Source organism: Macrotis lagotis, chromosome 4, assembly GCF_037893015.1.
Source record: "Macrotis lagotis isolate mMagLag1 chromosome 4, bilby.v1.9.chrom.fasta, whole genome shotgun sequence".
NCBI classification, from domain to species: Eukaryota; Metazoa; Chordata; class Mammalia; order Peramelemorphia; family Peramelidae; genus Macrotis; species Macrotis lagotis.
This window is the reverse complement of record NC_133661.1, coordinates 112,323,908-112,351,428: the sequence shown is the minus strand read 5'-3', so window position 1 is coordinate 112,351,428 and position 27,521 is coordinate 112,323,908. Positions and strand designations below refer to the sequence as shown.

The following is a 27,521-nucleotide window of genomic DNA, read 5'->3' as shown; positions in this document are numbered from 1 at the left end:
TCTGCCTTTGATATCTTCTACCTTTTCCTTCTCTAGATCATTTATAGATAAGGAACCCAGGACAGACAGGATTAAGTGATTTGCCCAGGGTCACATAGCTAGTAAATGACTGAAGCCATTGAAGAATCTTTCTGACTCCAGACCTGCCATCCTAGCCACTCAAATTTAGAGACGAGTATCTATGTGCATGCACATAGATACTCGTCTCTAAATTTGGGTGGCTGGGTGATGGGGTGGGTAGAATGCACAGTCGGCCAAATCAAATCGATCAACCAATGGGCAGTGGATAGATGTATGACAGACTTAAGTAGTCTGTAATGTATTACCAGAAATTGCCTGATAAGGAGTGGAGGTGACCTGGACAATAGTGACAAGAGTGAAAGAGAAAAGACAAACTGTGTGATGCAGTGGTGCCCAGGAAGTGTGAAAGGACAATGGCTAAGATATGGATGTGGAAATGAATAAATAACATTATAGTGAAGCATCTGCACTCACTGTTGTTAAAGAGGATCTCAGAAGGTTTATCATGGAGTTAAAAAAAACTTTATTTTTTTCCCATTCAGACTCAATATCTCTGTATGTGGATGGTATTTTCTTTTTTTTTTTATTAAAGATTTTATTTGAGTTTTACAATTCCCCCCCCCCAATCTTTACTTCCCTCCCCCCACCCCTATGGAAAGCAATCTGTCAGTCTTTACTTTGTTTCCATGTTGTACATTGATCCAAACTGAGTGTGATGAGAGAGAAATCATCCTTAGAGAAGAGACAAGAATTCTAAGAGGTAACAAGATCAGACAATAAGATATCTGTTATATCTGTTTTTTTCCCCTAAATTAAAGGGAATAATCCTTGAACTTTGTTCAAACTCCATGGCTCTTTCTCTGGATAAAGACGATATTCTCCATTGCAGATAGCCCCAAATTGTCCCTGATAGTTGCACTAATGGAATGAGCAAGTCCATCAAGGTTGATCATCACCCCCATGTTGCTGTTAGGGTGTACAGTGTTTTTCTGGTTCTGCTCATCTCACTCAGCATCAGCTCATGCAAATCCCTCCAGGTTTCCCTGATTTCCCATCCCTCCTGGTTTCTAATAGAACAATAGTGTTCCATGACATACATATACTACAGTTTGCTAAGCCATTCCTCAATTGAAGGACATTTACTTGATTTCCAATTCTTTGCCACCACAAACAGGGCTGCTATGAATATTTTTTTGTACAAGTGATGTTTTTACCTTTTTTCATCAAAAAGACTTACCTTTAGAAAGAACCTGCGCAGCAGCCACCATCTAGTCAGTCTCCCCATTACATCATCCTCTACTTTTTTGACAGCTTGAAGGATTATAAAGTCTTCCCTTGCTTTGAGTCAAAGTTCCCCACAGTATTTGATATTTGTGTTTCATTAATAAACAGTACTTACTTTGAGTTATTATGAAACCTTTCCCACAGTATTCTTAAATAAATATTTTATTATTTATCGATCTCTTTTAAAACAAAAGCTTCCTCATGCCTTGCATTTGTTATCCAACTGAGATCATGGATCCTTGGAAGCTTTGACGTCTGGACATCAGACTTACCTGTGTGTAACTTAGTAGAATTCACCTTTTTGTCATTTTTTGAAAATTGGATTATTGCCCATATCCAATTTCATTGCTTCTCTTCAGTCTTTCACCATTTCTCAAAGATCATGGTGATTCAGCAATCTCAGTTGTCTGGTATGTAATTTGTCTGAGCCAAGTGACTTGAACTCGTTAAAGTAGCTAGCTCCTATCTCCTTGAGTTTCAGTTCACCATTAACCATTTTTTGTTTTCAGACCGAAACTTTGTTCATAACACAAAATATTTTTGTAGCTTTATTGGTTTTTATAAACTTTAACTCATTCAGAATTTACACATTATAGGCTCTATTCTTAAAGTTCCATTCCATTTGTTAATTCTTTCTGATATGTACTATTATTTATATTATCTATATGTCCTTTTAAAAAGTAATTTAAGAAACAAGACAAAATGGAATAGTCTATAGTAACTAAACTTGAACCTGGAAAAGAGTTGGAGAAATAGATTTCCCTCCATTCTTTTCATTGATGGAGAGGACCATGGATAATGGAATATTTCACATACTATCAGGCCCAGTGGATGTGTTGGTTGGTTTTTCTGAACTGAGTTTTTAAATGACTCTTGGGGAGGGGAGGGAAGGAATATATTCAAAAATGATATAAATGATATAAAAACAAAATATTTCAATAATAATGAAATCTGAGTTCATCAGAAAGTTCCTCATGTACCCACTCTGGATTCCCATAGATACACATACTGGTCCATTACTGAGATTTAAAGGGACTTCAGAGAAGAATTAGATGAATCAATCAGTGCTGAGAGCAGCAGCAGCAGCATCAATAGTAATAGCATTTAATAGGACTTCAAGAGTTACTAAGTACTTTGTACTTTATACATCATCTTATTTGATTCTTACAACTTTGTGGAGGTAGATATTAATATTATCCCCATTTTACAAATGAAACTGTGACAGAGAGAAGCCAGTTGGGCCTTACCTCTCAGGATAATAGAGCTAGTAAATGTGTAAGTGAGATCTGAATTCATGTCTTCCTAACTCCAAGTCTGCATTGTCCATATCACCACTTCATGCACTTTAAGATGTGGTAATATAGGGAAGATATGTGACTTAACAATGGACATCTCAAGTGAGCATGGAGGAAAGAATCAGAGCATCTCTCTCCCCCACCCAAACCCCCCCACAACAATACAAAACAAAAAACTGGAACAATGTCAAACCCCCCCCCCCCCCAAAGCTAGGGTAGCACAATGACCACCACCACCACCTTCCCCACTCCTACTCCCTATGTTGAGATGGAGAAGAATAGGGAAGAGATAACATTAGAGATATTACCAGAGAGCCTCATGCCCAGTGCCTTTAACCAATAATAGGAAGAGGGATTTCTCCATAAACTTGTGATAGGTTGTTTCCAGGACTTGGCACATTCAAGCAGTTCTATAAATAGGTGAGAGTAAGAGGAGGAAGCAAGGTACCAAGTAGGTGAGGGTGTGTGGCTAAGGCAGAGATGTCCTTTTACTGGAAATTCTAATTCTAGTTTGCATGACCTCTTTGCTTTCAATTCCATACTATAATTGCTCATGTTAATAGTTTATTGAGCCATCTTCCAACTTTTTAGAATCTCAGTTCCTAGGATCATTGTCTCCTCCATGGAATGTGCTCTCCAAATCTTATTCATCCTACAAGGCTCAATTCAAATCCTCCATAGTTGGGTGAGGGGGAGGCTTCCCTGATAATCCTTTCCTCTGAATTTCTCCTGTTGTTTCTAATGTCTGTCACTAGGTGCTTACCACAAATGACCATATGGTATTTGTAAGATATTATATTTGACTTATGATATAAGACATAGATTTTATCTCAGAGGTGAAAGAGATCTCAAAAATCAACTGACAACCTGAACAAGAATCCCTTCTATAACAACCCAGATAAGTGGTCTTCTGAATCCAACTTGAAACTTTCTTGCAATGAATTCCTTTAAATATTTAAAGATAGTTATCATGCCGTTCCCAAGTGTTTTCTTCCCCCAGGCTAGATATTTTTTGTTACTCCTGTTGATGCTTGTGTCTCTCAAATCTATCCCTATCCTTACCAACCCTTGCCTCCCAATTGATCTCCTTGCCTCTACGTTCTCCCCTCCCTAATCCTTCACACAGCTACCGAGTTGATATTCTTATGGCACAGATCTGCCATCACTCTCCTGCTCAAGAAACTCTTTGAGCCCCTCTTCTAGGATTAAAATTTAGATTCTTTTGTTTGACTTTTAATACCTTGTAACCTGGTTTCAGTCTACCTTAAAATGTTTTTTTTATTCTGGATTTTAATAAATATTAAATGAGCCCTTCCATACACAAAGTAAAACAGATAATGACATAAAACTGTAAATCTCTTTTATATATGTTTTTCTTTGTAAGTATGTAGTAAGTGAGATTATCCTGATCATGTGTTTTCTTTTAAATTTTTTGTCTTCTGTGAATTTTTAAAAAATGCTTCAGTGATTTTATATTTTCTTTTCCTTCCTCCTTCTCTCCCTCCCTTATTTTTCTTTCTTCCTTCCTTTTCTCATTCCTTTCTTCCTTGACCATCCTATTGCTAGCACCCTTTCATTGGAAGAAAAAAAAAGTAAAAACAAAACCAAGAACAAATCCACACATCGGTCATATCAAAAAATAAATCTCATTCTTTGTGTTGAATCCTTTACTTCTTTGTCAGGAGACAGCTAATCAGTCTTTTGGAGTCTGACATTTCATCTATCAAATTTCTGAAGTCTTTCAGAATTATTTTTCTCTTAAGTATTGCTGTTATTAAATAGTTCTGCCAGTTCTGGTCACTTCTTCCCAGGTTTCCCTTTTATCATTTCTTACTACATAGTAGTATTCTGTGATGTTCATAAACCATAATTTGTCAGATATGTGCCAGCTGATGGGCAAACCCCTTAGTTTTTCCTACAACAGTAGAGCCACTATAAATATTTTTGTTTATGGTTTTCCCTCTTTTATTTATTTGAAATATAGACCCAGTAGTAGTACTGTGGCATTAAGAAATATGCCATTTGATGACTGTTGGGGTTTGGTTCTAGATTGTTTTCCAAAGGGGTTGAATCCTACCTTTTTGGGGCTTTACTCCCTTCAGCCAAGTATAGTGACTTGTTGGTTCATGTATGTGATATTTCCTCCCCCATGCCTCAGGCCTTGCTTCTACCTCCCAGTAGCCCTAGCTTCCTTTAGTATTTAGATTATTTGATAAGTCTCACTGGAACCTTGTGCCCCCTTTCCACCATCAGTGGCTACTGCCCTCCACCTGAGGAATTGTTCCTTAAAGGGGCGGCTAGGTGGCGCAGTGGATAGAGCACCGGCCCTGGAGTCAGGAGGGCCTGAGTTCAAATCCGCCCTCGGACACTTAGTGATTATCTAGCTGTGTGGCCTTGGGCGAGACAAAAAAAGAAAAAGACCTTGAGAAAGCAGGACTTGAAATGTTTTTTGAGAGTGGTCTTAGAAGAGGGGAAGGATTTCATGAGAAAGGTAGGGGTGTGTATGTGTGTGTGCTACTGACTCTGGAAAGTTCCTCTTTTTTTTTGGATAAAGGTTTCTTTTGCAGATGATATTGGTTGCAGGACCTTTTTGATTGTTTATTCGGAAGTCCACAATGTAACTTCCCACACAAATGAAGTTTAGAGAAGTGGGGGAGGTCTGTGTCAGGAGGTGGGGGAGAAGGGCTGCGGCATCTCGGCTGAGCTCCGTTTGCGAGGAGGACCCGGGCCCAAGTTAGCGGTGCTCCGTGGAGCCGCGGGGGCGGGCCGGGGCGGCCGCGTGGGGGAGGCCCGGCCTCGTGCCGGCCGCGGCTTCCCAGGGCGGGCGCGGCGCAGGCGCGGGGCGCGCCCTCGTGACGTCGGGCGGGGCGGGGCGGGGCGGCGCGGCGCGGCGCGGCGGTGACGCTGGCTTGTGCTTGCCCCACAGGGGAAGGTGGAGGTGGAGGCCGGCAAGGAAGGCATGAAGTTCGAAGCGAGCGCTTTTTCCTACTACGGCGTGATGGCGCTCACGGCGGCTCCAGGTAGGTGCCCCCCGCGCGGCGCGGGCGGTGCTCGGGCGCCCCCGGGCGGGCCCGGAGCGCCGCCTCACCTCCCCGCCGGCGGCCCGCGGCCCCCGAGAGGGCGGGCCGGAAGTGGGCGGCTCACACCGGACCAGGTGTCATTGGACCAATTCCCGCCCCGCGCCTGCCACGTGGGCGTGGCCGCTGCTTCCGCTCTGGAGCGGAGAGGGCCCGCGGGGGGCGGGGCGGGGGCGGGGCGTGTCGGGCGCGATGCCGGGCCCCGCCCCGGGCCGGCCCGCCCTGGCCGCGCCGCCCTGACCGCGCCTCTCCCTCTGGCAGTTCCGCTGTCCCTGTCGCGCACCTTCGTGGTCAACCGGACGGAGCTGCTGGCCGCGGGCTCTCCAGGTAACTGCGCCGGGCGGGCCGGGGCCGGGGCGGGCCCCGCGGAGCAGGACCGCGGGAAAGGGAAGGGTGAGGCGTGGCGGAGCCGCGTGGACGCCCCGGCTCTGGGGGCCCCGCGGAGCCAAGGCACGGGGGCCGGCCGAGGGCCCCGCGGGCCCCGCGCCCCCGGCGGCAGCCAGGCGCCCCGGGGCACTGCCCGTGCCCAGATGAGGCTTCCAGCGGCTACAGCAAAGAAGACACTCAAGTCTTTCTTTCGTTAAAATGACACGACTTTGCTTTCACTTCTAGAGTTTTAGAGCTGGCAAAAATAGGAACTTAGCCTTATCGCTTCTGCACCACTTGTTCCATCTACAGCCAGGCGCCTAGTATAGAGCTTGGTATGTGTGGGGGCAAGGCATGGCCACTTTGAATCCATATGCCGGGGAAAGACTGATGCCACCGTCTTTCTTAACTCTTTTAAACGTGAAAAGATAAAAATGAGTCATCTAGTGAAGAGGGCTCGTACGTCATTGCACATCGGGTTTGAGTTGTGGCTTCTGCCTGCTTCCTTACTCAGGTTTGGAGGCAGAAACTACTATTTCTCCACCGGGTTCTAGAAAGAAAATGCTATTTGTAATTCGATATTTTAATGACCTAGGAGTTTTCTTAGCTTTGTTCCCTCAAGTCGCTTGGCCTCTCAGATGATTTTTTCCTATGATAGTAATTCTGGGATGCAAATGCATCAGTAAATGCCTTTCTGTAATATAGATGGTACCTACAAAATTTCTAAAGTATTCTTTCCTTTTTTGCACAAGGATATACAGTTGGCTTGTTTTTAAAATGAGTTAAGAGATCTGAGCAAGTTCTCAAGTTCACATGCAGGACACTGAAATGCTGTTTATAGGCATTAAGAAAGAACTTCTTTTGAAACTTGTATAAAATAGAGTGGGAGGACTCTGAGCTAAGCCCCTTAAAGTACCTTGAATTGCTCTTGAAGGAAATCACATTTTCTTTGAAATTTCAGCCAACACATTTTCTAGGAATTGGGAATGACTGAAAGTTGATACTACTACATTTGAAACACAGAACACAAGCTGGTTTTTCTGGTTTGGTTTTTTTTTAGATTTACTTTTTTTTTTTTTTTTTGCAAAGCAGTGGGGTTAAGTGGCTTGCCCAAGGCCACACAGCTAAGTAATCATTAGGTATCTGAGACCAGATTTGAACTCAGGTCCTCCTGACTCCAGTCAGTGCTCTATCCACTGCACCACCTAACCTCCCCAAGCTGGTCTTTCTGACGGAAGAGAAGGAAAAGGACCTGGGAAAGACCTCTTGAGAGGATGGAGGCTCCATAGGTAGAAATGAAATACTGGACCCAGGAGGGGACAGATCCTCAGGAAGTAGGGGGATAAACAAGATATAGAAGTTGATGAATAAATGAATTTGACCAAAGAGAAGAAAGAAAAGAAACCATATGCTCAGACTACACAACAGATATCAAACACTTTCCATCTAATGTGAACCTGGACTACTTAACAGAATATCTTAATCCCATTCTGGAATAATATAAAGGAGCAACCTGATGAAAAATAGTAACAACAATGAAACTAATGTCCACATATTCAAAGGGAAAAATAACAGAGGGAAAAAAATAGTATTAAATAAGAACTTTAATAAGAACTTTATGGTGATAGATGTCTAGATAACAAAGTTATAGTAAAAAAGTGAACTTGAAATTTAGAAGGCAAAAAAAAGCCATAAGTTTTTCTTCTGTGCTTAAGCCTAATTAAAAAAAAAAAGAAAATTGCCAGTTGGGAAAACAATGAAAGAAAGTAAGTGTGTAACAGAAAAATTCATACAACCAAATGAAGGTGAATGTTGACAGTAATCATTTTTTTAAACTTTAGGGAAGTGTATTTCAGAAAATTCAAATAAATAATAAACATGTTTTGTTGTTCAATAGTTTTCACTCATGTCTGATTCTCCATGATCCCATTTGGAGTTTTCCAGGCAAAGATACTGGAAGTTTGCCATTTCCTTCTCCAGCTCATTTTACAGATGAGGAACTGAGGCAAACTCCTTAACTGAGGGTTAAATGACTTGCCCCAGGGTCACATAGCTAGTGTCTGAGGACAGATTTGAAGTCAGGAAGATGTATCTTTCTGACTCCAGGCTTAACACCCTATCCACTCCCATTACCTAGTGGCCCCCGTGATTACATAACTGAGACTAAAAAAGTTAATATTGCTCAAGGCATAGAAGGGCCTAAAAATGAAATTCTACTTTTATAATTACAAATGGTACACATCTGTCTTATAAAGAGGAAAGGGACAAGGAGGGGAAGGACTTCTGTATGAAATAAATGGCATGTTTATTGAGGCAAAACTACTCAAATCCTCTTTTGCATCTTTGTTCTATATTGAGGAAAATTATCTCCAAAATCAGAAGGGTAGGAAAAACATCTTGAAAAGATAATTGAATACCTAGCCATGTGGCCTTGGGCAAGACACTTAACCCCATTGCCCAAAAAAAAAGATAATTGAAGCTATAGATTGTAGAGAGAGATCCTATCAGTTTAAAGGATATTCAAAGAAAAGATACTGTGGTGAAAAGAGGTAACACAATACCAGAGGTGATAGCTATGTTAACTTGATTTTTTCCAAAAAGGGTAGATTCTGAAAACTTGTAGAGTGATGTTTGCTGTTATTCCCATACAGTAGTATCAGATGAATTTCCAAACAGATCATTTGTAGGTACCAGTATGAGTTCACTAAAAAAAAATGCCACATTTCTTGCTCTTATGCTCCATTTCTTTTTAATAAGATTGATAGGCCAGGAAAATGCGTCAGATGTGGTATATTTTGATTTCAGTTAAGTATCATCAGGTTATTGTGATCTCCTTATGGACAAGGTAGACTAATACAGCCTGAATAATAATAGATAAAGGTGAATTTGTAGCTGGTTGGACAACCTTATGCCAAAAAAGCATTGATTGTAAGCTTCCTGAGGGATGAAAATCTTTCATTTTTGTCTTTATATCCCCACAATGCTTGGCACACCTTAATCATTTAGTCTTACTGAATTGCTTAATGGATCATTTTCCACAGGGAGGCTAGATTCCTAAAGTGGTGTGTTAAAGAGTTCTGAGGTACCTGGCACTATCCCATTAAAAATGCTTTTTTCAGTGACATGGATGAAGATGTCACAAGTATTATTACCAAATATGAGGTTGCCTAAAAACTGGGAAATATGGATATTCTGTTGGATGCCAGAAACAAAGATTTGAAATCTTGAATCAGCCTGGAAGAATGTCCACACACCAAAGAGATGAAATTTGACAACAGTTAAAATCCTACACTTGGAATAAAAAATAAATTTAAAAAAATAAAATATTACATTTAAAGTATTACATTCGGATATGGACTTCCCATTTTAAGAATAAGGTTGATAAGACTGGATAATAGGGGCAGCTAGGTGGTGCAGTGGATAGAGCATTGGCCTTGGAGTCAGGAGGACCTGAGTTCAAATCTGGCCTCAGACACTTGATAATTACCTAGCTGTGTGGCCTTGGGCAAGCCACTTAACCCCATTGCCTTGAAAAATCTAAAAAACAAAACAAAAAACAAACTGGATAATATTCAGAGGAAGAGAATCCAGTCTGATGAAAGATCTGGAAAATGTCTGTGAGGAATCATAAAAGGAAATAGAATATATAAACTAGAATATATGAAGAAAAGAAGAAATTGAACCACTGTGCTCAGGCATTTGGAATATTTGTGTATTCTCTTTAGCTGAAGAGGATAGAATAAGTATTGTAGGAGAAAGCCTATAGGATCTGGAGCTGGGGTCCTGGTATAGTGCGTAGCTCTTTGACTTACTACCTGTGTGACCTTGAAAAAGACAATCTTTCTCCCTGCTTCACCTATAAATACAGAAGATTGGACTAGATGATCTCCAGGTCTAAAAGCAGGGTGTCCCAAGATGGAGGGACATAGATAAGTCAGACAAGGGCCAGATGGCTTTTTGTATGAAATATTGTGGAGTTGATAGATTGTATTTGAAATAAAATGTGGAAGAACCTTTGAAGAAGATGGAATTACAATTTTTAAGTCAAAATTATTATGAGCCTCATTTCAGTGCATTTCCACTAAATTTGATCTCGTGCCACTCTCCTGAAAAGAACTAGATTTTTTTTTTAGGTTTTTGCAAGGCAAATGAGGTTAAGTGACTTGCCCAAGACCACACAGCTAGGTAATTATTAAGTGTCTGAGACCGGATTTGAACCCAGGTACTCCTGACTCCAGGGCCGGCCAGTGCTCTATCCACTGCTCCACCTAGCCGCCGCCCCCCCCCCCCCCCCCCCCGATCTTTTTTAAAGGAAGACTTCTAGTATTTTCAAGCTTCTTTCCCCTCCTGACTTTAGCACCTTGCTTCATCTACAGTCTCCTCACCCTGGAATGTTCCTCTGCTCAGCTGGTCCCCTCCTCCCTTTGGGGATTTCCTTTCAGAACCTCCCATCTGACTGGCTTCTTTGCCCTCTGAACTGCACTTCTGTCTGGGCTGCAGTGCCTCACTCTCCCATCCTGGTACTTCCCAGTTCCCTTTTGGGTGTCATCTGGCCCCTTTAGATTGTAAGTTCCTCTAGGGCAGGGATCTTTTTTGGATTTGTATCTAGGATGCCCAGCATAGAACCTAGAACATAGTAGGCACTTCATAAATGCTTCTGGTTACTTGCCTGCCTTCATAACAGCCCTGAGGGGTCAGTAGGAAGTGATCACCTCACTCCCATCCCCCTCCTGGGGCCATGCATTATATGATGGGGTTAGGGCAAGGGGACAGTTGAGTTTTGAAGAAGTGCTTGAGTGGTTAAGCAAAGACACAGCTGAATCATTTATAGTGGATTCTGAAGAACTGATTGTTCTCCTTCTGGAGGATAGCTTCAATTTAAGATTAATAATGACAGATTTCCAAAACCCCCCTTTGCAAAAGAACCTGCAGACACATTCTTAGCAAGAATCCTGAAAAATTGTTCTCCATAGTTTCTCTTGCTTATCTTGAGTAGAGTTAGTTAGGCTCTTATTCTAATAGAAAAGTACCCTTTCTATGACAAACAGTTTCAAGATCTTTGCTGCTAAGAGAAGTCGCCAACAGAATCATTTAATGAAGCCGACTAGGAGGCTGCCATAGCTCTTCACTTAGATTAGTTGTGTCACCCCAACCAGTGGATTCCAGTTCTGTAAATTGTGACTTAGACAATCAGATGTGTCAGCTGCATTTACAGGTATGTTTCATTTGGAAAACAAAAGCTGATATCATTGGCTACCCCTACCTCAATTTAAGTTGTGTGTTTTACCTCTTTTCACAGCTGAAAATAAGTCACCTCCTCGTCCATGTGGCTTAAATCATTCTGATTCTCTCAATCGAAGTGACCGGATTGATGCAGTGACCCCAACTCTAGGGAATAGCAACAACCAGCTTAATTCCTCTTTCCTTCAAGTGTACGTCCCTGATTACTCAGTGAGAGCCCTCTCAGACATTCAGTTTGTGAAGGTAGGAGAATAGTGACCTGGTTTAAGATACAAAAATGCAGCAGGCAACTTCTCTAAAGGGGACCCTATCACCAATAATGCTGATTGGATGTATTGATACATGATACATTTCCCATGATACCAGAGTTAGCAAAGGAAACGTTCATTTTGTCATTTAAGGAGTTGGTTCATTTCAGTAAATGTTTATTGAGTATGAGTCCAGAACTGTGACCTATAGGACAGATACCAGACCAGAAATCCTGGCTCTCTGACATTGCCTCCTGCAGGCATCAATGTGTGTCTGTTGGACCAGCACGACTTGTTTTATATATGCATCTATGGGATTTTTTGTTTGTTTAATTTTTTATTCCCTAGATAGCCTGAAGGAGGCATGTTGCAGGGCAGGGACAGGAATTTCCTGTGTCTTCTATCAAATATGAAATGATTTTGTCTGGAGAAAAGTCAACCTCTGATATAATTTGACTCTTTCCCTTTTCTTCAGAATCCTACAATCATTTTTTTTAAAGGATGTATTACTTTGAGTCTGTCTTGGAAAAAAGATCCAAATTTATCCCACCAGAATGTCTTTTTTGCCTCCAAGGGAATCTATAGAAGGGAGAATAAACTCAGTGACTCTGAATTTACCCAAAACATTGCTGTGCTTTGGTACAAAATTAGGGAGAATTTTCATCTGGGAGTTCCTGTTTGTCCCTTGTCAGGTAACAAGTCTTCTCTAGTGTGTTCTGCTTATGTTTTCCCAAGACAACTCCAAATGTTTACCCCATATTTGCCTAGAAACTTGTGCTTTAGTTATGAGACTTTGATGATGATAAGTTACTTGCCCAGGGTCACAACAGCTACTGAATGTCTGAATCCAGATTTGAACTCCAGTCCTTCTGAATCCAGGGCCGGGGGCTCTAATCATTGTACCCCTTAACTACCTCGATGAAGATTTTTACATTGAAGCTTTGAGGCCCATCTGGATAGTTTCTCTAAAGGGCAGCTGTTCACTTTCCCTGAAGGGAGTGGTTGAGGAAATGGGCAAAATGAGAGGGGCAGCTCTTTTTTCAGGTGGGCCATATCTAACATGTCTTAGAGTAGAGAACTGAAAAGAGATACCCAAGTTTTTTCCCCTTGATTTTTGTTTCCACTCCATCTTTTCTATCTGTCCTAGATCACAAGACAGCAGTACCAAAACGCCTTGATGGCATCCCGGATGGACAAAACTCCTCAGTCTTCAGACAGCGAAAACACTAAAATTGAACTGACTCTTACAGAGCTGCATGATGGGTTGCCAGATGAGACGGCTAACCTGCTCAATGAACAGAATTGTGTAACTCACAGTAAAGCCAATCACAGTCTGCATAGTGAAGGCGCCATCTAGGACTTTCCCCAGTCCCACGGACCCTTGACTGTCCTGCTGGCCGCTGCTCTCCTCGGTCTCCTTAGCAGGACCCCCTCTGGTCCCTCCCCATCAGACTGCGTCAACCATTAGTATGTGCGCATACGCCATGCTGCCTCCTGCACCATTCTGAGACCAAAGACTTTGTGCCCTTTTCGGGAAAAGCAGAGGAAGCAATGCAAGGGATGGCATGGGAGGCCAAGACCCAGAGCCCCCTGCCCAGAAGCAGGGAGCCGGATTCCAGACAAGGCCTTCCTCCTGCTCCAGTAGAATCACGTTTATTTTTTCCGGCCAGACCTTTTATCCTGGTTCATTTGCCTCCTTCTTAGATAAGCATGAAGAAGTTTTAAATTGTTGCAGTTTATTTTTTCAAGAGATCATGTTTTTAAAAGTCTTTTGCAGAGTTTTAAATTGTTTTGTTCTGTCTGAACTCTGCTGTGATCCGATGAACTGATCCTGCTATGGTGGATTTTCTCCCACCAACCCAGTGGTCTCTGTTTTCCCAGCAGCCTCCTGGATGGGCAGCACCATCATTCCCATGTGAGTCCCTCTCTACCCTGAAGGACACAGCAAAGAAAACTGGAGTCAGATTTTACTACGCTGGACCCACCCAGTTTGCTGTTGTAAGGGAGTGGTTCTGAGAGCTGTCTGCTGGCCAAAGGGGATTTGACAGTTAGCTGGGCCTCTCTCCCTCAGGAAGTCTTAGAATTAAATTGAAAATGTGGTTTTGTTCCCACACTAGGGAATTTTAACAACAAAATGTGGTTTATTGAATTTTAAACTTGTTGGATAATAGAACAATGGGCCTGGGGAATATTCAGCCTATCAGACTGGTGTTCAGCCTTGGCAGGGATCTCAGGTTCTGGTCAGCCTTCCTCCCAACCCTGGGGCATCCCTTCTCGACAGAGGAGGGGAAGAGGACAAGGAGACCACCCACCCTTTCCTCAGCTTTAAAGAGCTCTAACTCCCTTTCCCCAAACCTTCTTGTTGTTCATCCAAGATGCTGCTATACTGATGCCAAAAGGAAATCTTCTCTGGGGCTTTTCGATAGAAATATGGTATGGACTCCAAGTCTCCTCCTCTTTCTGATTGTCTGAGAAGGCCTTTCTACTTCAGGTTGTGCTCTTCAAGAGACGGTATTTGAGCCTTGGTTTCTAAGGGGGTGGGGACTCACTGGGGACCTTTCAGGGAAGCAACTCTTTGGTTTTTTCCCCTCCTTTTCCCTTTTCCTGTTGTTTTAGATGTTTTCTGGTGGCCAGGTTATGGAGAGCCACCAGCACTCCAGTCAACAGCACCATCTATGTTGGATGGTCTGCAGCTGCGAGATAGGACAACCTGGGCTGCATCTGGGTTTCCAGAAACCAAATGAGTATTATATGGCCAGTATATGGATGTTGCTTCTTATTTAATACCAAATGCTATCATCTGTTGTCAAATTAAGGCCAATGGGCATCACTTGACTGATCAGACTTTGTGCTTGTCCACCTTTAGAGTGCTAGCTTAAGGGAAATGTGCCTTTTGATGGCAGTATTCATATATTGAAAAGAACCAATGTTGACCATGGCTTTCATATTGACTTGCAGTACATATTGCATCCAGATACTAGCAAACTATGTAGCATTTTCTTCTTTCCTTGTTATTTTGATTAGAATGAGCTCATGTTTGTCCTCAGTTTGAAGTGATGGGGCTAAATAGTTGCCTTCTCCCTCCCCTAAGAATATTTCTATTCATTTAGGTTCTGAATGGGTGTGTGTGTGTGTGTGTGTGTGTGTGTGTGTGTGTACGTACGTGTACTAGTATATATGTGAGGGGAAGAGAAGATATATATGAGGGGAAGAGGAGAGGTGCTTTTTGTAAAGAGGCATCATTTCAGCCACAAAATGTGACAGGAAATTGAATGTTTCACTGCCCGGCTAAGTGAGCTGTTGACCGTGACCCAGTGGAAGAATGTGGTGTTTTTCCAAAGTGTGTTGTTAGCCCAGGATTCTCCTCACTGGTATGAGTGATAACCCTCAGAGAGAAGCTCAGGACATAATTAGCTAAAGGAAGAATGTGATGCTACCACCTGCTTCAGGTGAAAAAGGAGCCAGGGATATCCCTCAGATTAGATCTGCTCACAGCCAAATCCATCCTAAAACAAAAGGTTTCCAGTTTCTTGATGGTCTCTTAAGGGATGGATGAAAAGAGAATGTGAAGAGAAGGAATTGAGATAGACAATGGAAATGTCCTTTAATGGGACTGACCTGAGCTTCAAGATAAAAGAGCTTCAAGAGGCAGGTTTCTCTGTTGGTCTTGGAGGAATCCCAGTCTTTTGACACTGCCCAGCTTTCTGGAACTTGAGCTTCACCACTTCAAAGTTCTTACCCACTTCACTACTAATCTGCCTCTATCTTTCCAAATGCAGCCCTACCCAAGGCTTGTGGGCAAAATTTTCCTAGAGGAAAGTTTAACATGTTAATGGCCAAAAGAGACCCTTTCCCTAAGGTCTAGAGGTCTTACTGTTATCTTTGTTGGCTGGGTTGAGTTGAGAGAAACTCTGCAGTATTGGGAGATTGGGGGGGGGGGGGAGTAAAGACTTCCTGCTTGCTTTACTTTGGGCACAAGGTGGCAAAATCCCTTAATTAACTCATTTTTATTCAGTGATATTTTTAAATGATGATCCCCTGTGGAGGAACTCAATGGCCAGGAAGTAAAGTCCTTAGTACAGATTTTATCAGATTTCTGCCCCAGATGTTTGTAGATATCCTTCTAATTCCTCTTCTGGAAATAAAAGCCAACCCTTATTCATGAATATTAACATAAAACAATCAGGTAATCAAATATAATTTCTCTTTGGTTTTTGAAATCTTTTATACTAAAATTATATACACACTATATATATATATGTATGTATGTATATATGAACCTCTGATGCACTAGGGCTTTTGAATACTTTTAGCCAATACTAAGAGTTCTGATTCTTCAGTCTCCCCATTCTGATCTCATTTCCTTTTTGGGAACTGACATGATCATCATCGCTCAGATGGATGCAGAAAAGGTGTCTCAAGCCAAGTTGAATTCTTCACAGACTTTCTGGCTCATGCCTCCCCAGGATCATTTCATTTTGGCTTAAGACTTTCTTCTTTAATTTCTGCTGGGTGTTAGCTGTCACACAAATGCATGATCTCTGTCAACCAAATCATTACACCATAAGGGGAGGACAGTTAGTAACTAGAGTCACGAACATCTGGGAGTAAACCTCCTGAATCATTCCATTGACTTCTAGTCTGCTGAGAAGAACCAAAACAAGACTGGCTTCATGAGCTAGGAACAGATGCCTCAAGACCCTCCAGTGGCAGGCTCATGAGGACCCCTGCCCAGGATTATGTATAAGAGAAACCCTTAGAATAAGAATGCCTGAGGGAAGGAGATAGATAGGAGGCAAGCTGGGGGGGACCAAGGTCATGACAGTCTGATTCAGAAACGACATAGAGGAACCACTGTGATGATGTGAAAGCCATACCTGGAATAGCATCTCAAAGCTCAGGAATTCTCAGGGTTTGCTCCTTTTCCTCTACACTTCACTCCTATTCTGCACTCATTGGACAAGGTGAATTCTGTACCAGTCATTGGAAAACAAGGGCATAGGATTTAGTCTTAGAAAGTTGAGTTTTAATCTTTACCAAGTTTATCCCCAAAGGCAAGGATACAGTCTGTTCTGTACTAATCTATCTTTGGTACCAGAGTTCTTTGAGTGGCATAGGAATATTGAACATGTGCCACTGCATGCACTCCAACAACACATAAATCCTTTGTGCCTAATGGCCCAGCACTGTCAGTCTGAAAAAATAATTGTGAAAACATGAGGTTTTTCTCTTTGATCGTGCATACAAAGCCCTTGACAAATATTTCTCAAGACAAGAATTTGAATCCAATTAAATCCTTTTGAATCCAATTGAGAAAAGTCCCCCTCGGATGGCACACCTTATTTAGATGAGGTCATGACTCCTAAGCCCTCTAGAGTAACATTTTTTGGACAGCTGTGGATAGGCAGGGCCCCCAAATCTCGCTGGCCACTTATTTCATCCATTAATGTGTTTACCAGAAGGATAATCCCAGCTAGACTTGCTCCCTGGGGCTGGTGGTGGAGATGCCCTTGAATGTTTGGAATGGAAAGAGCTTCACTGTCCCCAGTGATGGAAAATGTAGAATTTGATGGAAGTATCAGAGAAGGATTATTCTTAGATGAAAGCAAATTTAAGGAATTAGGGAAAGAAAATAAAGGGAACTTGTGTGTGTGTGTGTGTGTGTGTGTGTGTGTGTGTCAGAAATGAATGAATGTGTCTAGGCAGAAGTTTGCTGAGGTGCCATGTTGAATGACTCTAGACTCTCCAAGACTTTGGACTTCAAGTCTTCTGATTCATTACTAAGAACATCCTCCTGCCTTGAACTTTTTACTAGCCCATTAAGCTCTGAGTAAACAAATTTCCCTCCATTATGTTTTCCCCAATCACTTTAACTCTCTTTCCAGAGTTGGAGTTTGGGTTAAGTTGGCATAACAAGATCACAACATGGATGGAAGGAGAACCACAAAATCATATTTTTTTAACTTGATTAGTCATTGGATTCTTTCTTGATAGATTTCTCTCACACCAGGTTTTAATTACAATTTCAGTTTTCTAGCAAAGTTTATTTGGAAGCTAAATTTAGAAAAATCTTATAAAGTTTATTCTTTCCCCTCTCTTCTTGAGGAATGAAAGTTATCTCCCTAACAAGCCTACATTAGGAAAGAGGTTCTGATAATTTATTCTAGGGCTTACCCTCTGACCTACTTTTCATCTTAAGCGAGACTTCCCAGTCCTGTAAACAGTCTTTTCCTAAGAATTTGAATGGAAGAACCTATTAGGTGTACAACTTTGGTACTTTCTAAATTTGTCTGGAAGAAGGGGGACAGAGTGAGGAGGAGGAAATGTTGAATTCCCTTCAGTCGCTTTTCTTCCTCTATGTCCATCTGCCTCCAGGTACACTTCCCAGAAAATCTCCACTATCCATCTTTCCAGACAGACAATGCCAGTCCATTAGCTAAGACTAGGCAGCTGGGCTTCTGAAGCTAGTCCTCTTTGTCTGGAGAGGAAACTTGGCTGCAGTACTTAGACCTCTTCTCTTTCATCTAAGGGAACTTTAATTGCTCCTCTGGTCTCTAGACTGCCTACTCAGCTATGCTGTCTGGCATATGTTGGAGCTGCCTATATTATCAGAATTCTGTTTTAATTATCAGATGGAAACTGAATTGTCTACAACCTAAGGATGTATCTGTGTTCATGCACAGATACTCATACTCCCTCACCAGATCTGACTAATGGAGCAAAGCATTGTAGTCAGACCTACACAGTTAAGAAGATACATAGGGAATGCTGATCTTCCTCCCCAGGATAGGCAACTGTTCTGGAACCTGATCAAAATGGATTGATCTGGGTGCTCTGGAGACTCCAAAAGTCTTCACTTACTGATCCTTCCAAGAATCTGCCTAGAGAAAATTACTAAGTAAGACAGGGAAGGGGAAAGGGGATGAGGAGAATCATGGGGGCACCCAAGGACCATGACTTCTCCAGGGGATGAAATTGGGGTTCTTTGGAAGGTCATGGAAGCAGGGAATTTGCTTCAAATTAGTGAGAGGCAGATCACATCTCATCTCCACAGCTATAGTTTGGTATTTAAGTTGGTTATTTAAGTTGGTATTATAGTTGGTATTTAAGATTCCCTCAAAGGCTTAAGAAGGTGACAGTAGTGGAGGTCTTCGAATGAGGTCTTCATCCTTTTATTCCCCTGGAAGCCCTACATGACTTCAATGTGTTGTTCAGATGTTGTCATTGCTCAGAGCCAAAGTCAACTGGGGAAAGGTTTGGGAGGGTTCTGGAAGATGAGTGGGGTTGGGGGGGATAATGATTTCTCTTATTCCTGGAATCCTTTAAATCCTCATCTGTACATGCTTTATTTTATTATTACTATTATTATTATTATTATTTATTATCATGTAAATACATCCTGTTATACAATCTAAGGTGAGAAATCCTATCTGATTGTAGCCCTTATATATTGAGTGTAGGTTTTTATCTCAGAAAGGGAAGTCATACCCTCATTTTGCCACCATCTACCTGACCCCAGGAACTTCTTATGCCCTTTCTTCTAGGAATAGAGGTTGAGTATGGAGACTATACTTCAGCCTTAGAAGTTACATTTGCCTCATTAGGAAACCTCAGTAGCGATCGGTAGAAACCTTTTTGTGAAATGGGCAATTGTCTCCCATTGGCTACCAAAGAGGCAATTCCTAGGTTTCTTCCCTTGCTGCAGAGATAGTGATGATTCAGGGTACTGGAAAGAATGAAATTCTATTCTTTCCCTCTTCCCCTTCAGGGAGTTGCTCTTAAGACTTAGTTCTCTGAGAGAGACACCATACTTTAACCTCAGTAGGGCTATTTTCAGAATCTGAGGGGTGAATTTTGAGGCTCAGTAGAAATGCTGACATTGCAGTCAAGGTGACATAGCCAGGAATGCTTTGGGGGAGTGACCAAGAGATGTATGATGGGGATGGAGGAGAATAAATTATGATATTTTATTCAATTGATAACCAACAACCCCAGGCCCTGGGATTATCAGCAGTTATAAAAAATGACTCAACAGGCAATCTCTGCCTCACCTCTCCTGGCTATGCTGGACAAACTGCCAGGCCCCCAAACTGGAGTGACCTCCATTTCCCAACCTCAAATTACAGAATCTTGTCTGGACCATGGAAACTGCCTTGTCCCAAGTGGGATTTTAAAATGCTTGTGTCTGATTTTTGAGGTAGACGTTTTCCCAAACAACGACCATTCCCCTTGTCAGCTCAGGGTGGCCAATGCAGGCTGCCTTGGCCTTTAGAGAGGATGCTTCTTAGGAGTCTGATTTTCATATTTTGGTTTTTGTTCATTGTATCAAAGTGTACATTTTGTGCTTTTCTGAGGTGGAGGCTTCTGAATCCAGTATTTGGGACTATATCCATAAACCTGACTAAGCACAATGACAGTGATGATGTGTATACATTTCATAAGTTGATTGTCATAATGAATGCATTTTATAATTCAAATGTTGTAGATTTACAATCTCTCCTATTTATTTTGTACTGATTTATTTGTATATTTTGTGATTTGTTTTAAAAAGGGTTTATTCTTTTTAGATAAAATGGTGATTTTCTGTTCAATTTTCCAGTGGCTATGTGTTGTTGCCTGTTCCACAGGATGCTAAAAACCAAGTATTTTTCGTCCCCATTCCTCTCCATGTTCTGTTCGGCTATGGACAATCAGAAGCTTTCCTGACAGCCAGTCAGTTGGGTACTTTGTTGGCTTGAGGTACTCACCTGCCTCCAAGTCTGCTTCTGGTCTAGTGCTTCCCTGCACCTGGACCTGACCAGACTCAATTTGCCTCCTTCCCTCGGAATCATCTGTGCAGAGGAAGGAAGAAGGCTGGATCAAAGGAATGGCCCCCGAGACTGACTCACTGAATGAGAAGCAGGGCAGGGCAGCAACAGGTGGTGGGGGAAAATCACAATAGAAAGCAATTTCCTCAAATGGTCAGCCCTTATGGTCTTCATAATTCTGTCATGCTGTTTGACCTTATCTCCTTTTCTATTTCTTAAACTGCCTCCTTAAACCTCCTGAAGGTTTTCCAATGTGGATGTTCAAGAGCCTCCATGAACCTGACTGGGGCAGCTTCTGGTCTGTCTCTTTTCATCTGTTTGGAGTTTCAAATTACATTCCTTAAATCTAGTTCCTTGTTGCTCAGTTCTTTCCTTTCTCCACTATCTTGTATTGATGATGACCTCTACTCATTGCAGTCTGCTACATTTAGTGTCCATTTTTCCAGTGATGGAGACCTTTTCTTAAGGAAGAACTAGTGGCCTTGCCTCAGTTTGATTCAGCCCCACACCCCATCCTTTTCCCCAGTCAATTTCCTGGAAGTAAATCTTCGTACCAGTGAAGTCTTCTTTTCTGAAGGTTACTTGTTGTTCCCCTCTCCCTTTTCACGGTGAACCTGCCCCCTCTGGCCGGTGCTTTCCCAGTCATTTATTTTGTCTGGTTCCAAGATCGACTCAGGAAATGTGTCAAGGGAAGTGGAGGAAGTGATGTCTTAACTGTGAGGACAACTACTTTGATGACCATGATGTCGCTTTGCATCCAGGGGTGAACATGGTTATCTGTTCCTTTCTAAGCTTTATCATGTGCTTTTCAGGAGAGGGGAGGTAACAAGGTTGGTTCAGTGGACCAGATGCCCTCCCAGTACATCTTTTCATCTCAACATGTCTAACGATGGAACCCAAATCAAAAGATTCTTTGGCAAAAGTGATCAGAGCAAAAAGATTGACTAGAGTTGGTTTCTGGAAATTGTCCTTTTATACTTTTTGAAAGGTATTGACTTTAATAAAGAGATGATTCCTAATTAAAGCCGAAAACAGTTGAATTATGTTGAATGGCTAATAAATACTTTTGCTTTCTTTGTATCCTGGTTTCATCATTTTCCTCCAACAGGACTTCCACAAACATAGATTTCTATCTGTTTTCACATTCCAATCGCCTTGGAGGCTAAGTGGTTTCAGTACAAGGGCAAGATTCTTCATGTTTGCAAATCAGAGAGAGAATATAGCTTTCCAGGAAATGTAAAAGTCCCAAGGTTATATAAAGTGAGATTCTAAAAGCTGATTATGTCAAATCATGACTAGCTTATATGGATCTTGGAGCCCAGCAATCTAGGGACAACGTTCTGTAAGCAGATTCTATTAGCTTCAGAGAGGAGTGAGCATTCATCAGAATAAATTATGGCAAGGCTCTCTCTGGGTCCATAAAATAGAAATGCTCATTGGGTACTTAGTACCTCCCAGTTGTAAGAAGGAAAGTGCTTTGCCAACCCTAAACCTCACTGAGTTCTGTGTAGGCCAGTATGACAGCATTGGTGTTTGTTAGGTGAGGCTGAGTCACAGTTGTTCCCACGGTACTTTGACTTGGGTAAGTCAGAGAAAATCGAGAGAGATTTGAAGATGAAACCACTGGGGGTCATTTTAAAATGAGGCCCTCCCCTCCAAGGGCAGATTTTGACTCCTTAAATTTTCTTTTATTTCCTAGTAGGAAATAGCTCAGTCACTCATGTGACTTGGGAAACTTATGACACCATCTTCCACGGAAAGAATTTAACATCCAATGTGTGGGAAGACTAACCTTGCCTAGGCCTCTAGACAGTGCTTATAGTTTGTCTAGACGCAGTATAGGGAAGGGGAGCCTGAGAAGACAGAGCATCTGGAGAACTATGTGAATCAGAAATGCTATATTCCCTAGAGTAGAATTTTAAAGTTATGAGAAAATTTCAGAAAAGGGAGCATCATGTTGAACAGTTGCATGATGGAGCATGGAGGACTGCACAAAGGGTATGAAAACATGGAGTGAAATCCTCCGGCTTATAAACAAATGACTTTTGTGTTGCTCTCTGTACGTGGGGCAGGCAGCTTTTGCTCAGGAGACAAACACTGTTAGACTAACTAACTCATGTCCTCTGCTCATGAGTTGCCCAGCACCTGATAGCAGAATTAAGCCACCAACTCAGGTTTGCAGGTTTGATTAAAGATCAATATACTTTGGTCTGTCCTTTAAGATTTAGATTCTTCTTAAAAGATAATCTTGGGGTCGCTAGGTGGCACAGTGGATGAGTACAGTGCCCTAGAGTCAGGAGGACCCGAGTTCAAATCCGGCCTCAGCCATAATAATTACCTAGCTGTGACCTTGGGCAAGGCCGGCAAGGCACTTAACCCCATTGCCTTGCAAAAAACCTAAAAAAAGAAGATAATCTTCCAAGGAATAAATGATAAGGCTATCTTCTAGATCTGTTTAATATCAAGAAACCATGTACATTTCCTTTAAACCAAAAATTCTACTGAATTCGTCACATATTTTAACTCGAAAGAAAATAAAAAAGGAAATCAGACTTACAGAAAGAACAATTCCATCCCTACTCTTTCAAATCTCAAGGGATTTTGTACTTTAACATTACAGTAATAAATGCATACGTTTTCTGGGTCACAGATGCCACTTTCCCACTCAACCATCACCAAATTGAAGTTAAATAGTTTCCATAATTCAGAATTTCTATTGACTAGTGCCAACCCCCACTGGCACAGTCCTAAATATATTAGTTTGCAACTGGGCTATTTATGGTTATTAGAGTATTTTTAAGATTCCCTGTTGGTCCTATAAAAACTGGAGACTTTATAAAGTTTGTCGACAAAGTATTTCTTAAATAAACTTGAGTTGGAAATCACTAAACATGGTCAAAGGGAACTTTTTGAACCACATGACTTAACTTTCCCTCTGGGCAAGTATTAGTATATCTGTCAAGACTCTGTATAGGCCTAATCTAATCCTCATATAGCATTCTAGATTTAGATTATGTTGGGGGGGGCAATTAAAGGTAGATCATCTAATCCAGCCCACTCATTTCACAGATGAAGAAAATGTTGGAGTGACAGCCAGGGCTGAGCAAAGTCTTTTGTCTACCTCTCTGGAACTCCTCCCTCCAAACCACCCTGTGTCTTTTTGTATTAATGGCTATGATTAAAAACGAGAGAACTCTGAAGAAGGAAAACTTTGGCTTTCATTTTCTTAGCTTAATGAATTAAGGACTTTGTTGAATTATACCAACCACAATAATAATTCCTTTGGTCACTTGAGAAAAGTGGCTCTCGTGGCTTTTCTCCACCTCCAGGAAGGAAGTATCTCCTGACAATGCATGATGTGACAACAAACTCGCAGCATTGTCTTTATTCTGACATCTTTTTGGTGCCTGAGATGCCACTTAAATGATCAAGAAATAGCTTCAAAATAACTGCTAGCTGTGTTCTCAGAAGCCTTGGTTGGCCTGGTCCTCCAAAGAGAAAAAATGGAAACCTCCAAATTGAGGGAAAAAACAACTAAATAAACAATGTCACCCTGTAGTCCTCTTTCTCTGCTAAAGAAGTGGAAAAAGACTAAAAGATCCAGATGCCTTAACAGAGGGAGAAGAGGAGCTGTGCCTGCTGCTCCCGGGGTGTCTGGGCTGTACTGTCTCTGAAAAGCACTTTTTCCCTAGCACATGATTCCTCCTTAAAGGAAGCCAGACAAAAGTGGCATCAAGCTGTAAGGGACAGAAATTCTTAAGAATTGTGATTCTTTAGATTCACAAATGATTGATTGTTCTCAACCTAGGGTGTACACATTAACCCCATTGCCACTGATGTTCTCAACCCACAGAATACACATTCTGGCTGTCAAGACCTCATCTCAATCTGTAAGTTTGGTGGGAAAAAAAAACAGGCAGTTTACCACTAACAATGCTAATCTACACTTTAAGATGTTAAAAGGCAAAAAAGGAAGGTAATATGCTCTTATTCTAGTGAACAGAATAAGATACACTATAAATCCTAATATAAAACTGGAGTCACTCTTGTATTTTTAGGTACATTGGTGGCTCATATACACCTATTCCTGGGCCAGCTAAGTGGTACAGTGAATAGTGTGAATTAGACTCATTTTTCTGAGTTCAAATCTGATCTCTGACACTTCCAGTTATGTGATCCTAGTAGGTCACTTCACTGTTTGCCTCAGTTTCCTCATCTGTAAAATGAGATGGAAAAGGAAATGGCAAACCACTCCAGTACCTTTGTCAAGAAAACCCCAAATAGGGTCACAAAAAATTGGACAGGACTGAAACAAGTGTACAACAATGTATACTAAAACTAGGCCAGCTGCCTACCATTGTGTGTTCTCTCATAGTTGCCTACCTAGTTTTTCTAAACTGCTTATTTTTCTAACCATTCACAAGAAAATCACGGTGGTTACCAGCAAAGAACACATTTATGTGGGGAACAAATAAGTTATATTTGGCAACAGATGTTATGCTTAATCAAAAGGAATGGAACAATCTGTGTTACACATCTAGCATTTCCTTTGTCACAATATACCCTTTGGAATTTGGAATGTCACTCTGTCAAAGCTAAAATGTACCTGGACACATTCAGTTGTTAGTATACGAAAGGGTCGAAGTCATTATTTATTAGAAACATTACACTTTATTTAGAATTCTAGAGATGCTAACTAACCCCCATTACCCTCCCTGCTGACCACTGACAGACGTTTGAAAGAAAAAAATAAAACAGAAAAGATTAAAACAAAAAGTAGACTTTCACTGTTGACAAGGCACCCCTGTTGGGCCAGCAAGCTGCAGTGGGGGGTGGAGTAAGTGACGATTTAGACTTTTTCTACAAATCAATAACAGGTTTCATTCTGGTAGTGGGGTGTGTCTGTCTACACTGATTGTGTCCTGGGCTACATCTACCATTAACATCACTGATTTCACATGTTTGGATAGAAAAGGAATCCTCCCTGCCCATTTTCTAGGGGTCATTGCTTTGTCCAAGTCTTTGGGCTGGGCTGGGGTTTTCAGACTGACTCTGGAATATATCTTTGGAAAAAGGGTTGGCCTCTATGCTGTCTGCATGAAAATGTGAGCATGTCAGCAGCCTGGAACTACTGGAAGCAGAATAAGGCGCACGCACGCAGTCTGTGTCATGTGGTAAAAAATTAGGATGCTCTAACAAACCAAGGCTAAAACACAGACAAAATGCAATTTCTAAGCTACTGACTCAGAGACATTCAGGACACTGAAAAGCTTAGAAAGAGAGACTTGTGCTTTGCAAAGGACTAAAATTTGGTATTGGAAAAAAATATATTTCCCCATTGATAATACAATACTGTGTAAAGCACTGAAAAAGATGGGTCTGAAGTAACAGCACAACATGTTCACATACAGCATAGCATATTCAGACTGTCTGGCCCCCCCGTTCTGGCTCTACCTCCCCCATAATCCTCCACTGCTGTCCAGTTAGATAGAAACCAATGCAACATCATTAATGAAAGACAAGGGGGCAGTGTCATAACCAGCATTAGGAGGGAGCCACCAGCATGCAGTTGGTTCTGAATTCACTCTCAGTTCTCAGTTCTTTCAAATAGACTCTGCTGGAATTTTGAACCATCTGCAAAGTGTGCAGATACAGAAAACTAAAACAAGGCTCACTATGATTAGAATATTTTTAAGTCTTCAAAAACTTTCCAGATGTACCTTTGGCGGAGTCTCCCCCCACCCCAAACCCCACCAAGAACCCAAACAGGGAACTATCCCCCCCTCCTGCTGAGCTCTGACAGAGCTTGTTTACTGGATAGTTCATTGTTTTTCCTCAATTACTTTTTTCTTACTCTTCCTCTTCTTCTTCCTCCTCCTCATCATCATCTTCATCATGGCAGTGTGTAATCTCCTGGGGAGCCAGGGGGAAGAGGTTGGGAGGTTTGATCTCACTGATGGAGCGTGTCAACTGGTGCCGTTTGTAGTCAGCGTCTTTAAAATCCACAGATGTACGGTTCCGTGTGGCAAGGGGGGATTCCATCTCATTGATGTCCACGTGGATGTGCTCCACTGTTGATTCATGAGGCATCTAAACCAAAGCACAGACTCAGAAGGCAGAAAAAAGCAGTGGCTACTTCTGCAACAACCCCCTCCCCCCCAATCCTCTAATCAGCCAGAGGATGTTACAAGTGCACCCTTAGGGGTAGGTCCAGTCTCTCCTGGTGACTAAAACTGGGGGGGGGGGGGATAGAGGGACAAGGAGAGAAGGAAGACCATCTTGCTTTGTACTAAACCTAATTCCATCTAAAAGAAAGCTCACAAACAGGAATGTGCACCAGGCGTTGGGGGTGTGCCAAAGAGGAGGATCATATACATTTCAGCACAATAATAAATAAAATACAAAAGAATAGTGCTGTTGAACAGATAAAGGACTTTCTATTGCCTCTTGCAAAGAAGGTAATCTAAAGAGGATTATTTTCTCATTTAAGTTAAAGGGGAAACTGAGATTTAACAAGGTTATGTGGTTTGTCTGAGATTGTACACTAAGTGATGGTGCCCCACAGCTTGAGTGAGTGTGCAAAGTTACTTTTCACCCCAAATAGGAGCAGGCAGGTAGTCCATCCTGGCCATCAGTGAGAAAAACCTTTCTCTCAGTGACTTGCCATGCAGACCCATGACTTACAAAGACATTCTCCCAGGGCCTGGCCCCTTGGGCTACAGTCTTTCTATAAGGTGTCATTACACAGTGAAATTCTCAAGATGGACATAAATCTGGTACTATATGTAGACACCTCAGTCACATCATTAAGAGTTCTGGAAAATATTTTTGGCCCAGTGGTTTTTCCATAGAATTGGAGCTATTCAGAGAAGTTTTCCCCAATAGGATTTGACCTATTTGACTCTCTCATTTTCATTTTACCAGTAAATAATTAGACATCTGCCTGGAAGTAGAAGCCAATAATGAGAGGTAGGTCTTCTCCCCCACTATATTTGTTTGAGTTGGTTTTTTTTTTAAAGAAGATTCCTTCAGGGGTCCTTTAGCCTGAGATTAATCACCTTAGTCATCTTTAGGGCTCAAACTTACTTTTCTCATCTAAGATTCACAGACCCAGGCTCTCTCTGGTGGCTAGAACTGGAAGAGAACACAAGGCTCCCTAACACCTTCCTCATCACTCTTCAA

The 27,521-nt window shown here is 41.8% G+C and overlaps 2 protein-coding genes across 7 annotated transcripts in view; one reads left to right on the top strand and one right to left on the bottom strand.

Moving 5' to 3' along the window:
* The window catches only part of CNNM2 (cyclin and CBS domain divalent metal cation transport mediator 2), a 168,401-nt gene extending 143,097 nt beyond the window's left edge, over positions 1–25,304 (top strand). Inside the window, exons 6-9 of the mRNA XM_074236206.1 lie at positions 5,527–5,620; positions 5,939–6,004; positions 11,343–11,527; positions 12,680–25,304. Of these exons, the coding sequence (XP_074092307.1) occupies positions 5,527–5,620; positions 5,939–6,004; positions 11,343–11,527; positions 12,680–12,889 (555 nt within the window). The 3' untranslated portion in view covers positions 12,890–25,304. The remainder of the gene's footprint in view (positions 1–5,526; positions 5,621–5,938; positions 6,005–11,342; positions 11,528–12,679) is intronic.
* The window catches only part of NT5C2 (5'-nucleotidase, cytosolic II), a 136,858-nt gene continuing 123,402 nt past the window's right edge, over positions 14,066–27,521 (bottom strand). For all 6 annotated transcript variants that reach the window (XM_074233804.1, XM_074233803.1, XM_074233805.1 and 3 more), the window contains one exon: positions 14,066–26,429. In XM_074233804.1, coding sequence (XP_074089905.1) covers positions 26,190–26,429 — 240 coding nt within the window. In that variant the 3' untranslated portion in view covers positions 14,066–26,189. The remainder of the gene's footprint in view (positions 26,430–27,521) is intronic.